The following is a 21989-nucleotide window of genomic DNA, read 5'->3' as shown; positions in this document are numbered from 1 at the left end:
TCCCTGAAGGGGGTGTGGCCAGCCTGAAAACGGCCCTCAGCCCCTCACCCAGGCTGGCCAGGCACCCCAGCGGGACCCCCACCCTGATCCGGGCCACCCTTCAGGGCAAACCAGCCGGCCCCCACCCATGCACCAGGCCTCTATCCTATATAATAAAAGGGTAATATGCAAATTGACCCTAACAGCAGAGCGACTGGGAATCACTGGTCACTATGACACACATTGACCACCAGGGGGCAGACGCTCAATGTAGGAGCTGCCCCCTGGTGATCAGTGTGCTTCCACAGGGGGAGCTCTGCTCAGCCACAAGTCAGGCTGATGGCTGCCAGTACAGCGGTGGTGGTGGGAGCCTCTCCTGCCTCCTCAGCAGCGCTAAGGATGTCCGACTGCAGCTAGGCCTGCTCCCGGTTGGCAAGTGGACATCCCCCGAGGGCTCCCGGGCTGCCAGAGGAATGTCTGACTGCCAGCTTAGGCCCAATCCTCCAGGGAGCAGGCCTAAGCCAGCAGGTGGTCATTCCCCGAGGGGTCCCAGACTGTGAGAGGGCACAGGCCGGGCTGAGGGACCCTCCCGAGTGCACAGATTTTTGTGCACCAGGCCTCTAGTTTTGTAATGAGCATTTAAGGTTCCTCCATGCCTTTTCATAGCTTGATAGCTCATTTCTTTTTAGCACTGAATAACATTCCATGGTTATTATCTATTCACCTACTCAAGGATATCTTGGTTGTTCCAAGTTTTGGCAATTATGAATAAAGCTGCTATAAATATTTGTGTGCAGATTTTGTGTGGATATAAGTTTTCAATTCATTTGAGTAAATACCAAGGAGTGTAATTGCTGGATTGTATGGTAAGAGTATGTTTAGTTTTATAAGAAACTGCCAAACTTTCTTCCAAAGTGACTTACCTTTTTGCATTCCCACCAGCAATGAATGAGTTTTCTTATTGTTCCATATCCTTCTCAGCATTTGATGTTGGCAGTGTTCTGGATTGTGGCCGTTCAAGTAGACGTGTATGGTGTCTTGTTGTTTAATTTGTAACCCTCTAATGACATGATGTTGAATATCTTTTCCTATGCATGTCATCTGCATATCTTTAGTGAGATATTTGTTCAGATCTTTTGCCCACTTATTTTGTTTTATTTTTTCCATCACCATTTCTCCCCCCCTATATTGTCCATTTTTAAATTGGGTCTTTTGTCTTATTGTTGAGTTTTAACAATATTAAATCAAGTATTTTGGATGCAGGTCCTTTAACATATATATGTTTTGCAAATATTTGCTCCCAATTTGTGGCTTATCTTTTTAGTCTCTTAAAAGTGTCTTTTTGCAGAGATTCTTTCATAAATTTTATTTTTCAATGACAGTTTACATTCAGTATTATTTTGCATTACTTTCAGGCACACAGCACAGTGGCTAGACAATCATACACTCTACAAAGTGTTCCCCAACACTTCCAGCACCCACCTGGCACCACACATAGTCACTTCAGTACCATTGACTATATTCCCTATGCTGTACCTTACGTCCCTGTGACTGTTTGTAACTACCAATTTGTATTTCTTAATCCCTTCACTTTTTTCATCCAGCTCCTCAACCCCTCTCCCCTCTAGCAACCATCAGTCTGTTCTCTGTGTCTATGAGTCTGCTTCAATTTTGTTTGGGGTGAATTGCTCTGAAAATTTCAATTAAATCCATCCGGTCCAGTGTGTCATTTAAGACTGCTATTTCCTTTTTGATCTGTCTGGAAGATCTATCCATTGATGGCAATGGAGTGTTAAAATCCCCTACTGTGACGGTATTACTGTCTCTCTCTTCCTTTGTGTCCATCAAGATTGCTTTATATATTTAGGTGCTCCTATGTTGGGTGCATAAATATTTATAAAAGTTATATCCCCTTGTTGGATTGATCCCTTTATCATTATGTAATGTTCTTCTTTGTCTATTATATCCTTTGTTGTATTTTGTCTGTCCATACCATTACTTTCAGTATGTGTGTCTTTCATTCTTAAGTGGGTCTCGTGTAGACAGCATATATATGGGTGTTGTTTTCTTTCCCATTTACTAGTAGCAACGCTTTGCCCTTTTTTTCATAATCCACATCCAAGGATATGTTTCTACTGATGTTTTAGAGAGAGAGGAAGGGGGGGGGGGAGAAACATTGGTTGGTTGCCTCTAGCACATGCCCTGACCAGGAATCGAACCCACAACCCAGGATGTGCCCTGACCAGGAATTGAACCTGCAACCTTTTGGTGCACTGAGTGACGTTCCAACCAACTGAGCCACCTGGCAGGCTATCCTATGTCTTTTGATTGGAACATTTAATTCATTTACCTTTATTTAAAAAAAAAAAATATATATATATATATATATCTTTATTGATTTCAGAGAGGAAGAGGGAGGGAGAGAAATGAAGGAAGAAGATCCATTGAATTGGACGCCCTCCCACAAAACAAGCCTCCCCCCACGGGGGATTGAGCATGTGCCCTGACCAGGAATCAAACCATAACCTCCTGGTTCATATATCACTGCTCAACCACTGAGCTACACCGGCCAAGCTAATTCATTTACCTTTAAAGTGATTATTGATAGGTGTATATTATATACTGTTATTATATTCCTTATAATTATGTTTTCTTTTTACTTTTCTTCTTAAAGAAGTCCCTTTTAACATTTCTTGTAATACTGGTTTGGTGGTATTATTGCCTGGGAAGTTGTATGCTTCTCCTTCAGTTTTTGTTTTTCCTCCTTCAGTTTTAAATTATAGCCTTTCTGGGTCTCATCTTAGTTGTAGCTCCTTGCTTTTTATCCCTTTGAATATTTTATGCCAATCCCTTCTGTCCTGAAATGTTTCTGTTGAGAAATCAGCTGGCAGTCTTATGGGAGCTCCCTTGTAGGTAACTAACTGTTTTTCTCTTGCTACTTTTAAAATTCTCTTTTTGTCTTTAACCTTTGCCATCTTAATTATGATGTGTCTTGCTCTCTATGCTTCCTGGTCTTGTGTGTCTTTTTCCTTGACAAGTGTAGGGAAGTTTTCAGTCATTATTTCTTCAAATAGGTTCTCAGTTCCTTGCTCTCTCTCTTCCCCTTCTGATACCCCAGTGCTGCAGAAGTTGTTACGCTTGATGTTGTCCCAGAGGTCCTTGAAACTATTCCTATTTTTTAAACATTTTTTCTTTTTTCTGCTCTGATAGCATTTTCTTTTACTCTGTCTTCCAAATTGCTGATTTGATCCTCTGCTTCATCTAACCTTCTGTTGATTCATTCTAATGTGTTCTTCTTTATAGATACTGGGTTCTTCATTTCTGACGAGTTCTTTTTTATGGTTTCTGTGTCCTCTTTTTTGCTTACTATCTCTTTGTGGAGGTTCTCACTGAGTTCATCTATTCTTCCCCTAAGTTCCTTGAGCATCCTTATAACCATAGATTGCTTACCTCCATTTCATTTAGTTCTTTTTCTGGAGATTTTTTCCTAATCTTTCATTTGGGACATCTTTCTTTGTCTCCCCATTTTGGCCGCCTCTCCATATTTGTTTCTGTGTGTTAGGTAGATCTGCTATGTCTCCCAGTCTTGGTAGGATGGTCTTTTGTAGTGGGTGTCTTACAGGGTCAGTGGTGCAATCTCCCTGATCACTTGATGTAGGTGCTCCAGGAATGTTCCTGTGTGGGTATGGGAGCTCTCCTGTTGTAGTTAAGCCTTGATTACTCTTGGCCCATCTGTGGGTGATGTTGACCTTCAGGCTGGCTGACTATGAGGATGGACCCTATAACAGTGTATGAGCTGCTGTGCGGGGGGTTGACCCCAAATATTGGAATTTGCCCCAGCAGTGTCTGGTGCCTGCTGAGATCTCCCTTTGGGTGTGCCATTTGTGGTGCCAATTAAGTCATGTTCTGATGTGGTCTGAAGTTTGCCCTGTGGTGTTTTGGTTCTGGGGCCTCTTGGGAGGGACTTTGGTGCAGATTATTGTCAGATGCTGCCTGTGACGAGCTCTGGCTACTTGTTTGGAGCTACAAAGTGACCCACAGTTCGTGGTTGCCTCTGCTGGTCCTGGGTGCACCTGAGGGGGCCAAGCTGCATACCAAGGCTGGCTTCCACCACACTGAGTCCAGAGACAGGTCAGCAAAAGGCCCAAGGCACCTCGAGATCTGCCACCGTCTGTTGGTTGCCTGTTAGGCTTAGTCGCTGGAATAGACTCTGGCAGTAAATATAGAAATTGCATAAGGTAGGTTTTCAGCGAGTCACCAGGTAGGGGCCAGTGGTGTTCACCAGTTTGATACAGATTTAAACTATATGCCAATGATGTGTCTAGGCCACTCTGCAAAAGTTTCATTGTACACCAAGGCCAGCCAGTACCCGCCTGGGGTCTGTGGACCAACCTTTGTGATGGAGTGGGGTCTTAAGGAGTTGGCAGGGTGAGGCCAGCCGACTTAGTTTAACACAGATCAAGATTGACTTTTTTATATTAAAGTTGTATTCTACAACTTTACTATAATCGTTTTCTTGTTCTAGGAGTTTCTTGTTGATTAGTTGGGATTTTCTCCAAAGACAATCACATCATTTGTGAACAAAAACAGTTTTCTCCCCCTTCTCAATTGGCATACTTATTTCCTTTTCTTATTTTATTGTATTAGCTAGGACTTCTGGTATGAGATTGAATAGGAGTGGTGACAACAGACATTTGCCTGATCTGAGTGGAGAAACCATCTAGTTTCTCTTTATGAAGTAAGATAATCTTGATAGATTATTCTAATCAGTAGTATAAAAGATGTAAAGTAGTACTCATATCATGTCAGAGGAGGACTCCTCTCTTCCCAGTCCCTTCCCCTCACCTAAACTTCTGTGAGACAGGTAGGATTGAATTGATGGTGATAAAAATATTTTAAATTATGGGATTCAGGCAGTTTTCAAATAAAGCCTTATATTTAGTTACTATGCACATGACTAAGTTCCTCTACACTCTTGTGAACTCCAGTAGGGCAAACACTATATATACCTCAATATCTTATTGCAACCCTCGTAGTGTTCAAGATGAAATAGGCATAAGTATATATTGAAAAACTAATTCTAGACTCTCACTGTTAACCTCTATTTTATTAGAAAAGGCAGATAACCAATAATATCAGCCCTCTAATTAATGAATTGACCAAATATTTGATTATTAATTGTGATGTCTATAAAGACATACATGATAATGATAGAAACTTATTATCCATATTAGAGGCCCGGTGCATGAAATTTGTGCATGGGGGGGGAGGTCCCCTCAGCCTGGCCTGCACTCTCTCCAATCCGGGACCCCTCGGGGGATGTCTGACTGCCAGTTTAGGCCCTGTGGGATTGGGCCTAAACTGGCAGTTGGACATCCCTCTCACAGTCCAGGACCGCTGGCTCCTAACCGCTCGCCTGCCTGATCGCCCCTAATGTCCTCCCCTGCCAGCCTGATCACCCCTAACTGCCCTCCCCTGCTGGCCTGATCGCCCCTAAACGCCTCTGCCTTGGCCCCTGCCACCCTGGCTTTGTCCGGAATGATGTCCGGTCTAATTAGCATATTACCCTTTTTTTTTTAGTACAGATAGGAAATGTGAGTTTCAAATTTCATGTTCAAATTTTTTGCTGATTATCTGTTTGTTAAAAAGTCATATTCTTGTGTCCCTTCATGGATGTTCTAATTGAAGTATCTAGTCACAGATTTCTTTTGTACTCCTTTAAGAAAAGTTTATAGTTTTGATGTAGGAACTGACATTGAGCATGAAGTGGGTGCTGACACTGTGCTAGATAACTTAGTTATGTGATCTCATTTATCATTAAAACGATTGTGCTGTGTTAGTATTATTATTTCCAATTTGCAGATGCAGAAACTGGTAACGTGGGTATAAGTAACTTATTAGCTCTGTGACTTAGTATATAATAGGTATATGATTCTATGCCCCAGGCTCTTTAAATCACACACTACAGAAAAGTTACCATACAAAGTGGTATAGGATGAATGTCATGTATATAGTATAGAGATGTGCTTGGAGAATGAGAAGAGAGTTTTGGCCTTAGGCTAGAGTGTTCATAAATTTCTGGAAGCTTGACATTGTCTGATGGATAGGAAGGAAGGGAGGGAGGGAGGGAGAGAGGAGAAAAAGGATACAATTTGAGAGATCAGGGACATCATTCAGTGTGGAAAAGACTGAGAGCCAAAACAGCAAGTATTTTGTGATTTGACAGTATAATATAAAACTATAATAAAATTTATACCATAGTAATAAAATGCTATAGAACAAAGTTTGTTTTTTATTTTAAATGAGTACCCCCTCCTCTGGTTTCCCCTTAAAATAATTTGCTATTAGGTGTTGAGTATGAGAGAGTAGATCACTGAACCATTACGTAACTCCTATATTATCAGTTGTCTGCTGGGTTAGAGCAATTAGTGCAACAAGTACAGAGGGAGCGAAAGCCCAGAGAAGAAAATGGAAGATCAAAGGATCTTAATAAAAGAATTTTCCTAAAATCAAGAATATTATATTTATCTCTTCTCCATATTTCAGTTGGTTAAGTACCTCAAACAGCCATTAATATTGTAAAAGTTGTGGAATTGCAAAGGTCTGTAGGAGGTATAACAGCTTTCAGTGAACTTAGTGGGGAGACCAGAGTGAAATAATTGGAAGCCACTTAGCAATGTTAAGCATGAGATAATGTAGTATACATTATTAATACTGTGATATCCTTTTTCTTAAATGATGTCCTTGAGTTCTGTTCTCCTCTATTCTTACAATTTCAATTTCTAAATATTTCCACATCTCTATCTCCAGTCCATATCTCCGTTCTAAGTATAGACTCATCAAAATGCCTTCATTTAGACAACACCACAGTACTCTCAGCTTCAATTTTTCTAAAACGACTGTAGTCTTTTTTCTTTCTTAACTGAGTGGATGGCATCACAGTCACCCCGTTATCCAAGCCAGAAACAGAATCATTCTTGCTTTTCTTTCTCTTGTTTCTTAACCACATGTTCAGTTGATACTGTTTCCTAATGATATTTCAGAACCATCCGCTTCTTTTTATTTCCTCTGCCACCATCCTAGACTGTAGTCATCTCTTAAATTACTGAAAAGACCTCTTAGTCTTTCTGTGTCCTCTTCACCTCCAAACTATTCACAAACACAGAGTGTTTAAAATCCTTTTTTCCTTGAGATGAAGTCCAGTTTGTTTTTTTGGTTTTTTTTACTGTGGGCTTACCTGTTCTGCTTGATTTGGTCCTGCCTCCTTCTTCAGCTTTAACTAACTTTCCTCTGTTCTAAACTGAACTTCACAGGCATTGTGCTCTTTTGTCTCTGAGCCTTGACACATGCTATTCCCTTTTTCCAGAAGAGGAATATAAAGAAATGAAACTGTGGCGATTAAAAGCACACAAACTCAGGAGCCAGACTTCTAGATCCAGGCGAATCTTGGATCATCCACTTAACTAACTGGTGATCTATAGTGAGTTTCTTAACCTCTGTGCTTTCAGTGGCCTCATCTGTACAATGGGGACAGTAAAAGTACGTGCTTCACAGTATGTTATGAGAATTAAGAGTTAATGTAATTGAGGCTCTTAGAATGATGCCTGCTTTGTAGTAAGTAATATATAAATGTAACTTATTTATAACTCTTATAAATGTGTTGTAATACTGGATAGTATTTTTGTTTTAAAGTTGATTCAATATTAAAAGAAAAAATACTATTTTTCCTCATAAATTATGAATTGATTGGCTCATTATCATTGGTAATTCTGTTCTTGAATGGGCAGTAGCTTTATTTTTCTAAATTCTTTTTTTTTTAGCTTTCTAGTAATTAGAATTTGATCTTAGGTTGACATTCCTATGAAATGGATCACTTAGCAACATTAGGTTTACCTGAATTTTTATACAGACTAATTCAGGTCAACCTATATGGAACCTTTAGAAGAAAATTATTTCTTAATAGCTAATAGCTGACTTTTTACTTTATGATTTATGTGCTATATTGATTAAAGTTTCAAGTAAAGTTCTTTGAAGGAATTGACTTTTTTCCTTTCAAGTTTATTTCCGAAATTGTGGATTATAATGGTTCAAATGGTTTGGGTTCTGGTAAGGATACTTGCTATATAGTATTAGGAACTAGATTTTCTGAAAGAGAAAATTCTGCTTCTCTATTCACAACTCCACTTACATCCAACATTCCCCAGAATACTTCTGATACCAGATAATGTGTTTTTTCCTCCTATACTGACCAATTCTCTGATACCAGCTGGGGTATCCTACAGTTTAACTCAGTTTTGACACTAATTACTTGGAGTTGGTACAGACTCCACAGGTTAAGAGCTCGGTCCCACACGATTGTCCTCTAACCCCACTTCAGATGCCAGGCACAAGGGTTGGGTCCCCAAGTTAGTTGTCCCCATCTTCTGTCAGACTTGGCTTCAAATCAGAAGTTCCCATGACTCCCTCCTCAGATTCATTCATTTATTAGAATGTTTCACAGAACTCAGGAAAACAGTTTACTTACTAGATTACTGGGTTATTACAAAGAATATACTCTATAAAGGATAAAAATGAGCAGCCACATGAAGGATACATAGGGCTGGGCCTATATCTGGAAGGGTCCCAAGCACAGGAACTTTTATCCCTATGAAGTTTTAGAGTGTGCCGCCCTTCCGGCAAGTGGATGTGTTCTGATTCACCAACCTAGATGCTCTCTGAACTCTGTACTTTGGGGATTTTTATGGCGTTTTCATTATGTAGGCATGATTGATTAAATTGTGACCATTGGTAATTAATTCAACCTCTAGTTACCCCTCTTGGGAGTGGGAGGGGCTGAAAGTTGTAATCACCTGATAATGTTTCCTGACAACCATTTACCCATCCACTGGTTATCTAGGGACTTTCCAAAACTCAGGTGTGGTTGAAAGGGGCTTGTTATGAATAAAAGAATTTTTTTCATTTATCCTTTTGGAGCTATTCCAGGAACAAAAATGAAATATTATGGTAAAAGATACTCCTATGCTCTAATCACTTAGGAAATTACAGGAGTTTTAGGAGCTGTGAGCCAGGAACCGTGGAGGAAGATTGAAATATATATTTCTTATAATATCACAGTGTCACATTCTGTGTTGTCACAGTAGTTAAGATCAGCTATGAAAAACATGCAAAACCTAAATTTTATCAAAAGAAGATTCCTCAGTGGTCTAGGTTTGGCAGAACCTTCAATAGTATGGTGAAAAACTATACATTTAAATTTTAAGTGTTGCTGTTGACATCTTGACTATTAATTTCTTTTTTGATACACAAGGTTTTGGGCTTGCTCCCTGTAGGGCACATACAAGAATCAACCAATGAATGCATAAATAAGTGGAACAACAAATCAATGTTTCTCTCTCCCTTTCTCTCTTTCTAAAATCATTGAAAAAGACTAATAAGTTTATTTCAATGCAACAATAGTTGGGTTTCTACTATTTGCAAGGCACTTTGTTAGCTCCTGAATAATATACGGGAACTTTTATAGCTGTTTTTATTTATTTTTTATTTTTTATTTTTATTTTTAAAATATATTTTATTGATTTTTTACAGAGAGGAAGAGAGAGAGATAGAGAGTCAGAAACATCGATGAGAGAGAAACATCAATCAGCCGCCTCCTGCACATCTCCTACTGGGGATGTGCCCGCAACCCAGGTACATGCCCTTGACCGGAATCGAACCTGGGACCCTTCAGTCCGCAGGCCGACGCTCTATCACCTGAGCCAAACCGGTTTCGGCACTGTTTTTATTTTTTGGTTAATCCTCATCCGAGGATATTTTTCCATTGATTTTTAGAGAGAGCGGAAGGGAGAAGGAGAGACAGAGAGAAACATCCATGTGAGAGAGACACATCGATTGGTTGCCTCCTGCACACACCCCAACTAGGGTCAGGGAACTTGCAACCGAGGTATGTGCCCTTAACCGGAATTGAACGCGGGACCCTTCAGTCCGTGGGACCTTTCAGTCCACGGGCCAATGCGCCAACCATCGAGCAACACCGGCCAGGCTGTCATTTGTTTGTTCATTTTTGGAAAATTTCATGATAAAAAATTTTAAAATATTAGGGTATTACATAAAAAAGAAAGAGTTCCCAAGTAAGGAATCATTACTACCAGGCTGTGTGAATATTGAGTTTATAATATTGAATAATGACACCAATGTAAAACTAATCTTTTTTGAGTTTTGTTTTTCCAGATTTTTATTCTTTATTTTGTGTGTGTGATGTGGAAGTCTCTTAATCAGCTAAGCCAAATCATCACATATTAAAGAAAAGGGATATAACATTGATTTATGCCAACATTCTTCTTGAAGAAAAAAAATTGTTGGCAGGACTCAGGTGTCATATTGTTTGAAGAATGTCTTACTGGTAACACATGGTTGTAAAAACTGGTCATACTGTACCATCTTGGATACTGTTACTCTGATGATTTAATTATTGAATTTTACTCTTACAGTTTTGAAAAGAAAACCCGAAGGATGAATTCATAGAATTGTTTGTGAGAGAGAAGTGCTCAGAAATTGTTCTTTCATCTCTTCTTTCCTCTCTCTGTCTCCTTTCCTCCTTGTCTCAAGTTTTTTCCTGGGCACCAAAAAAGTCATCTATGTGCTGCTTCCTCTAATCCAGTGGTTCTCAACCTTCTGGCCCTTTAAATACAGTTCCTCATGTTGTGACCCAACCATAAAATTATTTTCGTTGCTACTTCATAACTGTAATGTTGCTACTGTTATGAATTGTAATGTAAATATCTGATATGCAGGATGGTCTTAGGCGACCCCTGTGAAAGGGTCGTTCGACCGCCAAAGGGGTTGAGACCCACAGGTTGAGAACCGCTGCTCTAATCCAATATCTCATGAAGGCTCAAGGCCTTTCAATCTGAAACTACTATGATAGGCCCTCAAGAAACATCTTTAGGATATCTCCTCTTGGAACTTCTCAGATATTTTCATTTTGGGTTAAAAATTTTTTCTATGTAAAAGAATCATTTATAAGAATATTCTGAGATCTGACCCAACTCTTGTTCTCAATGGTATCATCCTCCCCATCAGCCAAGCTCAGAACCTCAGACTTAACCTGATTCAATCTTCTTAATCATTATTTATTCATTTGGTTCTGCCAATTCCTTCTTAAAAATTACTGTCACAAGTGTTCCTTCTTTTCTCTAGTCTTACTGTTACCACTTTGTTATGGAGAATGTTGAACTTGGAATTAGGAGATTTTGTCTCAACTCTGCTTCTAGCTGCTGGCCTAGCTTCTTCATCTTTAAAATGAGGAGGTTGTCTTAAGCCCCTTTTGGAGCTAACTTTCTATTACACTAACCCAAGTTCTCACCTTCTTACATTTACAGTAACCTCCTAATTGTTTTTCACACTTCTAATTTCAGTTCTTTCTACATAGATTAATCTTCATATATAACTTTCATTGCCTTTAGAATAGACTCTTAGAATATCTGGTCTCCATTTTTTTTCTCACAACATCATTTTGGTTAATGGTGTTATCATTTGCACAATTAGACAACGTGGAAACTTCATCTGTCTTTGGAATCTTTCTTTGATCTACAAAATCAAATTGGTTATCAAATCTGTCGGTTCTGACTCAGAAATGCCTTTTGAAATCCATATTTGTTCTCCTCTGTCACTCATCTAATCTCCATCTTTTCTAATCTGGACATTTGATGCAACCTACCAAATATTTTGTCTACCATCTCAGTTATCCTTCTGAGCAAATATCTGTTAATGTGCCTTCTCTGTTCTAAAAACCTCTGGCTCCACATTGTTTACATATGAAGTATAAGCTTCTTTGACAGCTCACATGGTCCATTCCCTTTACTTTTCTAATCTCATCTCTTGCCCCTTGTCATCATGCCTCCAGCTGCCAGCCATCTAAATACCAGTGGTTTTCTGAAGATGCCTTTTATTTTTCTCATGCTACACTTCTGCCTGGAATTCTGTATCTCCTCATCCCTTCTTTCTGGAAACTGTTCTCTTAAAGGCATTACTCATGTAGTTAATTTCCTTTCTTAAAACTCTGGAAGAAATATTAGTTTCATTCTTTCTGTTCTTGTTATGCATACCTCTTGAGTGCAGAGGGAGTCATATCAGTTATTTGTCTATATTTTCCACTCACCCAGAATCTCTTTCAGCTGGATTTTGAACTTTGATATCTAGGGTAGTCTAATTTTGTTCATCCTCAGAGCTTGGCATAGTGTTGGGGCATGCACTATTGACTCAGTATTTGTTTGTTGGTTGATGTAAAATAAATTAGTAAGGTACTTCTGTTTTCGTTAGAAACAAAAATGGATTTTAACACTATTAGTTTGAAGACTAAAAATTTTATCTCAGCCTTGCTTGAGCTTGAATTCCCTCATCTTTTTTTAAAACATACTTCTAGATTTTTGTCTGTCAAAGGTTCTTGGGACCAAAGATGGCCCAGAGCTGATCTGAATACCTTATGGTGTAATTGATAAGAGCCAAAAAAAGCCCTGCATCTGTTTAGTTATGATGATAACAAATGGAGTTTTGGGCAGACCTTAACCATACTGTGCATACAGGCTGCTGCATGGTGCTTCACCTTGCTAAAAGTGACTGGGGGCTGGTCACCAAGTTTGTACGTTATTGAAAGGTATAAGACTATTTTTTTCATTAAACCAGTTCTTAAGATTTCATTTAAGACATGTTCCTACTGAACTTGTTTCTTTAGCTTGAGCAAACATTTAAATAGTACCACTGAGTCTGGTAGAAATTTTAAGGCGATGATTTCTATAATTTGCACAACTGTGTGCTTTTTATTTTTTCTTCTGTCTATAGAACTGCTTGCATCAAGCGTTTTTCAGAACACAGTATCTCAGATGGAAAGGTAATCGGGTCACAGTGTCTGCCAGATTCACTTTTTTATTTTGTTGTTACATAATGTTCCTGTTGAATAATACTTTCTTTGTGACTGTTGAGAGTGAAACCTGCATGGTTTTGCTACACATTACTAACATATAGGAGAAATGTCATTAAATTAAAAAAATTTCTACATTAAATATATCTAGGGTTATAGTACAAATTTATGTATTTTTAATTTTGGATTTATTTAGTAAACTCCTTTGATTATTTTCAATATGTAGGCGCTCTAACTTTGCATAGTATCTAATATGTCCTAAAATTTAGAAAGCAGTTTACCTGAAGGCTTTGAAATTGCTTTGTCTGTCTTTATTATAGTAAACAATAAACTACTTTTATTTAGAAATAAAATAGCTTTAAGAAAGAACTAAGCTGCCTGTAAAAGCCAGACCATCATAACAGTATAGGTAAGGTTCACCTGCTTTTCAGCCTTGTTATGTAAAAGAACAAATTACACCTACGGCATTTAATATTATATGTGCCTGAGACATATAAGCTGTGGGGTATGACTTGTCACTTCCATTTGAAGGAATTCCTGGAGAGGGTCACTCACATGGATTGAGAGCAATAAAGTTTCCCTGCCCCGTGTGCTAGTCATTGAAATATTTGTGGGCCTTGTGGCATGTGACCAAAGATTGGCATTGACATAGTACCATGGTGAAAGTGGGTCCCCTATGTCCCCTGGGATTCTGCCACTTGTTCATATGGTGAACTTCAGAGGGGCCATATCATCACTTACTACCTGACAGTTAACATACAAGAGAAATGGTAATGATATATGTACTTTGATTCTCAATCTGAAAGTTGCAAATAATTCTTAAGTTTGCAGACCTTGGAGTATTTTATTAATTTAACAGATGGAAGTTATATTTAAATTTATTAAGTGAAATAATTGCTGGGTTTGTTCCTAGTTCCTATCCACATAATTCAGAATAAGAAGCTTATACTTCAGTCTGTTCTGCTCAAGGTTTCAAATGCCGTTGACAGCCTCAATGTAAAATTCTAAAGTCATTAATGTGATGTGTTAATTTTGTACTTTTTGATTCACTGCAAAAATTTTATAGTTTCCATAGCAACGATAACCTATCCAGATTGTGTAATATTCTTTACAGTATTAAAAATAAAACTGTGCAATTACATGAGCTTCTGGAAGACTTCATTTAGGGAAATAGTATTGAAATATTTGTTTTAAAAAATTATGATTTTATACTAAAATTTTGTCAGAAAGCTTATATAATTTTATTTTTATAATTTATTATACTTAAATATTCTGTAATAGATGCCTACTAGTTAATTTAATTATTAAATTATGAACTTTACATTGTAAGCACTGTGTTAAGTTCTCAGGCACAAGGGCTGTCACATACATACCCACACATATACAGGGTGTCACCAAAAAATGTATATACACTTCAACAGCTGATAGCTTAATTTTGAAAATTGAATGTATTTTCATAAGCACTGCCTTTATAATTATTCAAAGTGCATGTATACATTTTTTGGGATACCCTATATTAAGGTGGGGGGGATATTTGGCTTTAATGACATTCAGTCACCTGCTGCTTGTACTTCTTAGTGGCTTCTGAGTAGTTTGAAAAAGTCTAGTTTTATGTTTGGAGGAAACAGGACAGAGAAAAAGGAAAAATGATCACTTAAGCTTTCCATGTTTTTTACTTTGTTCTTGAAAACATACCTAAGATAGCACTTTGAAAATACTAAAGATTGTTTTAGTAGGTGACTATTTTCTGACTGTCAAATTATTTTGGCTCTTTTCTTTTTTCCTTCAATTCTTACTTAAAAGACAATGTAATGTTAGTACTAAAGCTAATTAACATAACTTTCTCTATCTTAACACAACTGCTTTTCATTAGTTATATTACCTCAACATATGTCTGGATATATGAATGTTTTTATATGGTATAATTTGTGTAATTCTCAGTAGTTAATGGTAAACATTTTTCATGTTTCTAATGACCTTCATAATTATCATTTTATTAATTGATAGCAGTCCATCCTGTTGAAATATCTGGTGTGTTTTCTTTTTATCAAAATGCTGTTTATAAAAAAAGAAAACAAAAATAAATAAGAAAGTAAAAAAAAATGCTGCTTAATTATCTTTTTTTAAAAAATTAAACTGAAATAAGGTTTATTTTTTCTTTAAACTTTACTTGTCCTAGGTTATGGACAGTAAATGACATTAATTAAATTTCTGCAATTAGTCTTTGAGTAACTTTATATAATCTTTGTTAGAGAGGCAAAAACACAAATTACTTACTTCAGTTTATGAGGCCTAATACATTGACTTTTAATTACAGTTCTTTATATGTTGGAAGGAAACCTCTCTTTATTTCATTTCAGAATAATTTTCAGGCCAGCTTTTAGAGTTTCATTTTTAAAGAATCTTTGTCTTTCTTTTTTACACCAGCAACCTACAGGGCTGCTGCTTGGATCTGCTTAATTATCTTGAATGCCATATACTGGAAGAGTAATGGATATAATTTTCACACTGATTGTGGGGAAAAGTAACCATAACTCAGTTATTTGCCCAAAACATAGATGTTTGTGAAAATCTTCAAAAGGCATTAAGTTGTTTTAAATGCATATTATAAATAACGTCTTAAACTGATTTATCTGCTTATAAATGCAGAATGGGGAGAATGAGAAATAGGTAAGTAGGACAGGGTGTGGCACCACTATCATTTGGCAAAACAAAGCATCATGACATGGTGATACCTTGCTGAGGCTCTAATATAATCAAAAGACAAAATTTAGAGGGTATGGATTATACTCCTCTTATCAGAACAACCCTCAATATGAACCACATTTGTGACATTCAGCTGGGGCCTTGGTGTGGCTGATTCTGGTGTCAGCACCCTGAAGAGACTGTGTGGTCCTAGCCACTCATCTGATATACTATTACTATTTTATGAACTGTATCACTATTTTTGAACTGCTGTCTTCACTTGGTTAAGCATCCTGTTAACTACTGTGGTTCCCCACAGTCCCTAATCCTACCTCCATTATTTGGAAAATTCACTGTAACTACTGGGTTTTTCCTAGAGTTCTTGAGATGGTGGTGATTGGAGTTTCTCACCAAGTCTTTCCAAGGCTTTATGTTGAGTTAATGGGGCTTTTCAATGGTCCCTATACTATGTGAGAACTAGGGTGTCTCAGCGGGTCAATATTCTTCTATAGCTTCTCCCTCCTAATAAATGATTCTGATACGATGAAATTACTTTAAACAAATATAGGAGTTTACATATGGCATTTATTTTTGTAGTTAATATTTATAACAATGCTTTCATACACCAGATAATTAAAATAGGAGTAGAATTATCTTGCAGTATACTTAAGTTGATATTTATGCTTATTTACTTTTTAAAAAAAATATTTTTTTGTTGATTTTAGAGAGGAAGGGAGGGGAGAGAGATAGAAGCATCAATGATGAGAGAATGATTAATAGGCTGCTTCCTGCATGCACCCTGCTGGGGATTGAACCCCCAACCCAAGAATGTGTCCTCATGGGGAATCGAACCATGATCTCCTGACTCATAGGTTGATACTCAACCATTAAGCCATACCAGCGGGGCTATGCTTGTTTACTTTTTGAAGCCAGTGCCTTGTTAGGTATCCTGTTCTGTTTCAATTTTGAATTTTATGTTTTGGCTCTGTCTGGTATTTTCATTGTGACATGAATTTATTTTGGTATTTTGTATTTCTATAGTTGAAGTATCAGAAATAATAAGCAGTGCATGCATGTGAGAGTGTTGACATATCACTGAGAGACTAGTGCATTTTCATTGTTTTTGTAATTATAATTTTAAATCTGAAAATGTGTAGAAAAAATAATTTTTTTGTGTTCATATGCAGAAAAGATGAAAAGGAATATGCATTGAAGCAAATTGAAGGCACAGGAATATCCATGTCGGCTTGTAGAGAGATTGCAGTAAGTGGATATAAATATTTATTCTGTTATTGATATTGGATGATGATTGATATTAATATAAAATAGTTTCATTAATGTAAACAATACATGGTTATTTCAAAGATGTTAATGATATATAAGATGAGAAAAGCTGCATAAACTTGTTGATTACTTGAAAACCATCTTTTGAATATTGATTGTCTTAATGATATTTAGGATTTATAATATTAGAATTACTGAGTTAAATGTTGACTTAATTAATTTAAATTGTGATCTAATGTAATTAATTTTAAAAGGTTTTAAAAATATATTTTTTCTATTGCTTAGAAAATTTCCTTTTTAAAAATGCCCCCCCTTGCCCCTTGAAAGTCAAAATTGTTTGGGTATTTTTACAAATATAGGGTGTCATGCATCATTAATATATCTAGTTAGATTATGTACAGGGAAATTTACCATGCCATCTGTATTTATGTAGAGTTTAGTTTAAATGGAAAAATATTTTTACAGTTGATCTTAGCCAAAAGGCTCAGAAACTGTAAACATATTTTTGAAATACAATAAAAAAATGAAAATGAAAGCAGATAAAAAACTGTGTCCTTTGATCTTACTGTAAAGGTTAAATGTACAGGGATACAAAATCATGCTTTTTCTTGTAAGGCAATATTTTTGCTAATAGAAGCTGGAAGCCAACAAAGCTGAAGAAGCCTCTACTAGTATGTCTGCCAGCCAGAAAACATACTGGACAGTGTGAATCGTTTTGACAAGAAGGTGGTTTAATTTGGAAAGGCTGGAACTGCCCTGGCCAGTGTTGTTCGGTGGTTAGAGGGTTGACCTGCTCACTGAAGGGTCGCAGGTTTGATTTTAGTCAAGGTTGTTTATCTGGGTTGTAGGTTCAATCTCTGCCATTGGGGCACGTGTAGGAGGCAACCAATCCATGTGTCTCTTTTACATCAGTGTTTCTCTTTCTCTCTCTCTCTCTCTCTCTCTCTCTCTCTCTCTCTCTCTCTCTCTCCTACTGTCTCTAAAAATCAATGGGAAAAAAACAACCTTGGGTGAGGATTAACAATAACAACAAAAGAAAGAAGAAAAGGCTGGAAACTTCCCTCTACTGGTATTTGGATTTGCTCCAACACAAAAGCCTAATCTTACAAAATCTTATAAGTAAAAGTAACAATATGATTGGAGAGGTCCAGATGAAGCTCTCTGAAATCTGGATGTTTTGTGACTGGGAGCAGAGCAGTGAAGACCTCTTTCAGATGACATTATTCTTCCAGAATTATTCCCATTTTTTCCTTGTAGTCTCAAATCATGGTTTTAAAGGAATTGGAAGTTATGCCATTTTCTTTCCGCAAGTAACTGAATGAAATTCTGATGTTTCTTAATGAAGCTAGTTTCTCTTTTTTGTCCTTTAAGAGCATGCTGATACTATCAAAGATTCTTGTTTTGTGAACCCATTTTGGAAATTGGAAAGACTGTTGAGAGATAAAACAGTGAAAAGTGGCTTGCCATTAAAGCTGATGGTACCTGGTAACACATCTGGTTTTGTTGCTTTGATGAAGGAAGCTCTATAGGTCACTATGAATCATTGCTTTTACATTAGCATCATAGACTGTGCCAAAGATCATGAAAGAAGTCTCCAATGTCTTAAAAGTCACTCTTTATCCCTTGAATCACTACCTTGTCAAGAGCTTTTATTGAGAAATGGGAGTAGAATATTGCAGGGAGGTTCATTGATTCTCCAAAGAACAAGTCGTAATGCACTGGGGAATTCTAATTCCATTTGCTGCTACATAACTTGGTGTGAATCAGGGTTTTCAGAACACTTGTCTATTGGATTGTTAAAGCTACTGGCATATTGTAAAAACACACAACCATTCTGCTTACTGTTCTAGCTCTTTATTCAAGAGAAACAGTAGCACCCTTCTAATAGTGGTTGATTTTTGTGAAATTGATTTTTTCTTTTAAATTTAATATCCTTTCTAATCTAAGCATCCTTTTTAAGTTGAGAGAGTTTAATCTGTTTACATTAATGTGTCTATTCATGTATTTAGAATTCTATTATCTTATTTTTAAGTTATCTGTGTCTGATGCTTTGATTCTCCCCCTCCACCCCTTCTTTTCTGATTTATGAAGTATTGATTGAGTTTTCCTTATTTCCTTTTTTCCTAAACTTCTGGTTTGGAAATAACTTATATTATTTCTAGGTTAGTAATTACTCTTGCATTTTTACATACGTATTTGACTTAAATTCTCAAGTTTATCCAGCTCCCTCCATGCAAGGTCCTTAGAAGTTTTTAATTCAGCTATTTTCTTTTATTTCTATTATTTTAGTTCTACCTTGTTTTCACTTAACCTCTACCCCTAGTCCCCAACTTTGTATATTTTTAGTTTCTTAACAGTCAGCACTTATTTAGATCTACTTGATTCTTTTTTTGTGCACACTCCTTATTGAGGTATATTTTTAGTGTTTCTTTAATCAAGGGCTTGTTAAATGACAAATTTTTTAAAGTTTTTGACCAAAAATGTCTATTTTGTCCCCACTTTTGAAATACAGTTTGTTCTTTTTGAAGTTTGTTCTTCAGCACTTTGAAGATTTCTCCATGGTCTTCTGGCCTTGGTTATTCATGATGTGATGTCTGTTGTCAGTGATGTCTTGGCTTTCCAGGAAGTCTGTGTTCTCCCTGTTTGATTTTAAGGTTTTCTCTTTGCCTGTGGTATGCTCTGCATGCTGCACAATATAAGGCCCAGGACATATAGCAAACTTCCTTATATTTTGCCAGGCTAGTGGATAGAGTTTTTCTAGTCCTATTTTTCACTGAAGTTCTTCCTGGGTGGTGGGCACTGTGGAGGGGTCTTTTTTCACTACCTCAAATGTACATACCTAGGATACTATCTTCTACTTAAACAAATTGTTTTTTAATTGATTTCAGAGAGGAAGGGAGAGGGAGAGAGAGAGAGAACCATCAATGATGAGAGAGAATTATTGATCGGTTGCCTCCTGCATGCCCCTTACTGGGGATCAAAGCCACACCCAGGCATGTGCTCTGACTGGGAATCGAACTGTGAACTCCTGGTTCATGGGTCAACGCTCAACCACTGAGACACACCTGACAGGCTATCTTCTATTTTTAAGTGGGAATTTTTGCTTTTACATTTAGTTTGTCATTTTTCAAATACAGTTGACATACAGTATTATATTAGTTTCAGGTATTCACCCCAGTGATTAGATATTATATAACTTACTAAGTGATCATCCTGATAATCTCATACCCATCTAACATCATACATAGTTATCAGAATATTATTCACTATATCCCCCATGCTGTACTTTATATCCCATGATTATTTTGTAACAACTTGGTTGTTAAAAAATAATCATGGGATCCCTTTACCTTTTTCACCCATCCCTACAATATCTGGCAACCATCAGAATGTTCTCTGGATCTATGATTCTGTTTCTGTTCTGCTTGTTTGTTTATTTGATATTTTAGATTCAATTATTGATATATATGTGTTTATTGCCTTTTATTCATATATTTGATTTTTGTGTTTCTTCTTAAAGAATACCGTTCAGCATTTCATGTAATACTGGTTGGTGGTGATGAACTCCTTTGGCTTTTTCTTATCTGTGAAGCTCTTTATCTGACCTTCAATTCTAAATGATAGTTTTGCTGAATATAGCAATCTTGGTTGTAGGTCCTTGCTATTCATCACTTTGGATATTTCTTTCCACTCCCTTCTGACCTGCATATTTCTGTTGAGAAATCAGCTGACAGTTGTATGGGTATTCCTTGTAGGTAACTAACTGCTTTTCTCTTGCTGCTTTTAAGATTCTCTCCTTGTCTCCAACCTTTGGCATTTTAATTATGATGTGTCTTGGTGTGGGCCTCTTTGGGTTTCTCTTGTTTGGGACTCTCTGCGCTTCCTGGACTTGTAAGTCTACTTTTTTTCCCCAGGTAGGGGAAGTTTTCTGTCATTATTTCTTCAAATAGGTTTTCAATATCTTGCTCACTCTCTTTTCCTTCTGGCAACTGCATAATGCAAATGTTGGTACGCTTGTAGTTGTCCCAGAGGCTCCTTACACTATTTTCTTACTCTTTTTTTCTTTTTGCTCTTCTAATTGAGTGTTTTTTTGCTTTCTCATGGGATGGAGCCTGCAACTGAGGTTTGTGCCCTTGATTGGAATTGAATGCATGACACTACAGTCTGAGGGCCAGTGAGCAAAACTTGCTAGGGCTCCTGTTTCTTGTTTAACTTGGGTCTGTCAAAGCCTGTGATCTTCTTAGGCATTTCCAGATAATGTCTGACTATTCTATAAAGATTATGTAATACTTTAATGTTTCTATAGAGAGACTCTTTGCCATGATTTTAGGTACTGGTTCTCAAAGTGTAGTTCCTAAATCTTCAGTACCAACATTACCTGAGATCATACAGTGCACACTGTTTCTATGTCATTCAGTAGATACTTTTCTTTGTCATGATTTTTTTTAAAATATATTTTATTGATTTTTTACAGAGAGGAAGGGAGAGAGATAGAGAGTATAAAGATTATGTAATACTTTAATGTTTCTATAGAGAGACTCTTTGCCATGATTTTAGGTACTACAACCCAGGTACATGCCCTTGACCGGAATCGAACCCGGGACCCTTGAGTCCACAGGCCGACGCTCTATGTCATTCAGTAGATACTTTTCTTTGTCATGATTTTTAAATTAAAGTTTGATAAAGTTTTTGAACTCATGGGTGGTTCAGTGATGGATACTTTTAACAAGTAGAAATATGAGTTTTATGGCTTGGTTTATTTGTTTTTGTACAGAGAGTGCTTATTAAGTCTAAGGTATCTGTCAGGTTAAATACTATAAAAATGATACATATGTTGGTATATTTATTATTTCCTTATACTTGAGCATAATTTATTTTTAAAAGTTCTTAAAAGTTAAGTGTTAGATGTGGAATTAAAGAAACATTTTACATCTGTAAATTAATTACTTTTTACCCCCATAATCTGCCTAACCCAAGCTCAGAAGAGAAGTTCAGTGTTATTTACATAACTCCTTTTAGTGATCCCCATGGATTTAAAACATAATTAGCATTGTTGCACTTCCTTCCATAGAGAAAATATATGCTGTCTTAATAAATGTAATATGCTTTTGTTCATGAAGAATAT

The 21989-nt window shown here is 36.9% G+C and overlaps 1 protein-coding gene across 6 annotated transcripts in view; it reads left to right on the top strand.

Moving 5' to 3' along the window:
• The window catches only part of CDK19 (cyclin dependent kinase 19), a 117355-nt gene that overhangs the window by 23136 nt on the left and 72230 nt on the right, over nucleotides 1-21989 (top strand). For 4 of the 6 annotated variants that reach the window (XM_006084353.3, XM_014451774.2, XM_023750103.1 and 1 more), the window contains one exon: nucleotides 16768-16843. In XM_006084353.3, coding sequence (XP_006084415.1) covers nucleotides 16768-16843 — 76 coding nt within the window. Of the gene's footprint in view, nucleotides 1-12816; nucleotides 12866-16767; nucleotides 16844-21989 lie in introns of all 6 variants that reach the window. The other 2 variants (XM_014451769.2, XM_023750102.1) reach the window with 1 other exon arrangement.

Source organism: Myotis lucifugus, unplaced genomic scaffold, assembly GCF_000147115.1.
Source record: "Myotis lucifugus unplaced genomic scaffold, Myoluc2.0 scaffold_11, whole genome shotgun sequence".
Classification (NCBI taxonomy): Eukaryota; Metazoa; Chordata; class Mammalia; order Chiroptera; family Vespertilionidae; genus Myotis; species Myotis lucifugus.
Note: the sequence above shows the minus strand (reverse complement) of the source record. Positions and strands in the feature narration are given on the sequence as shown.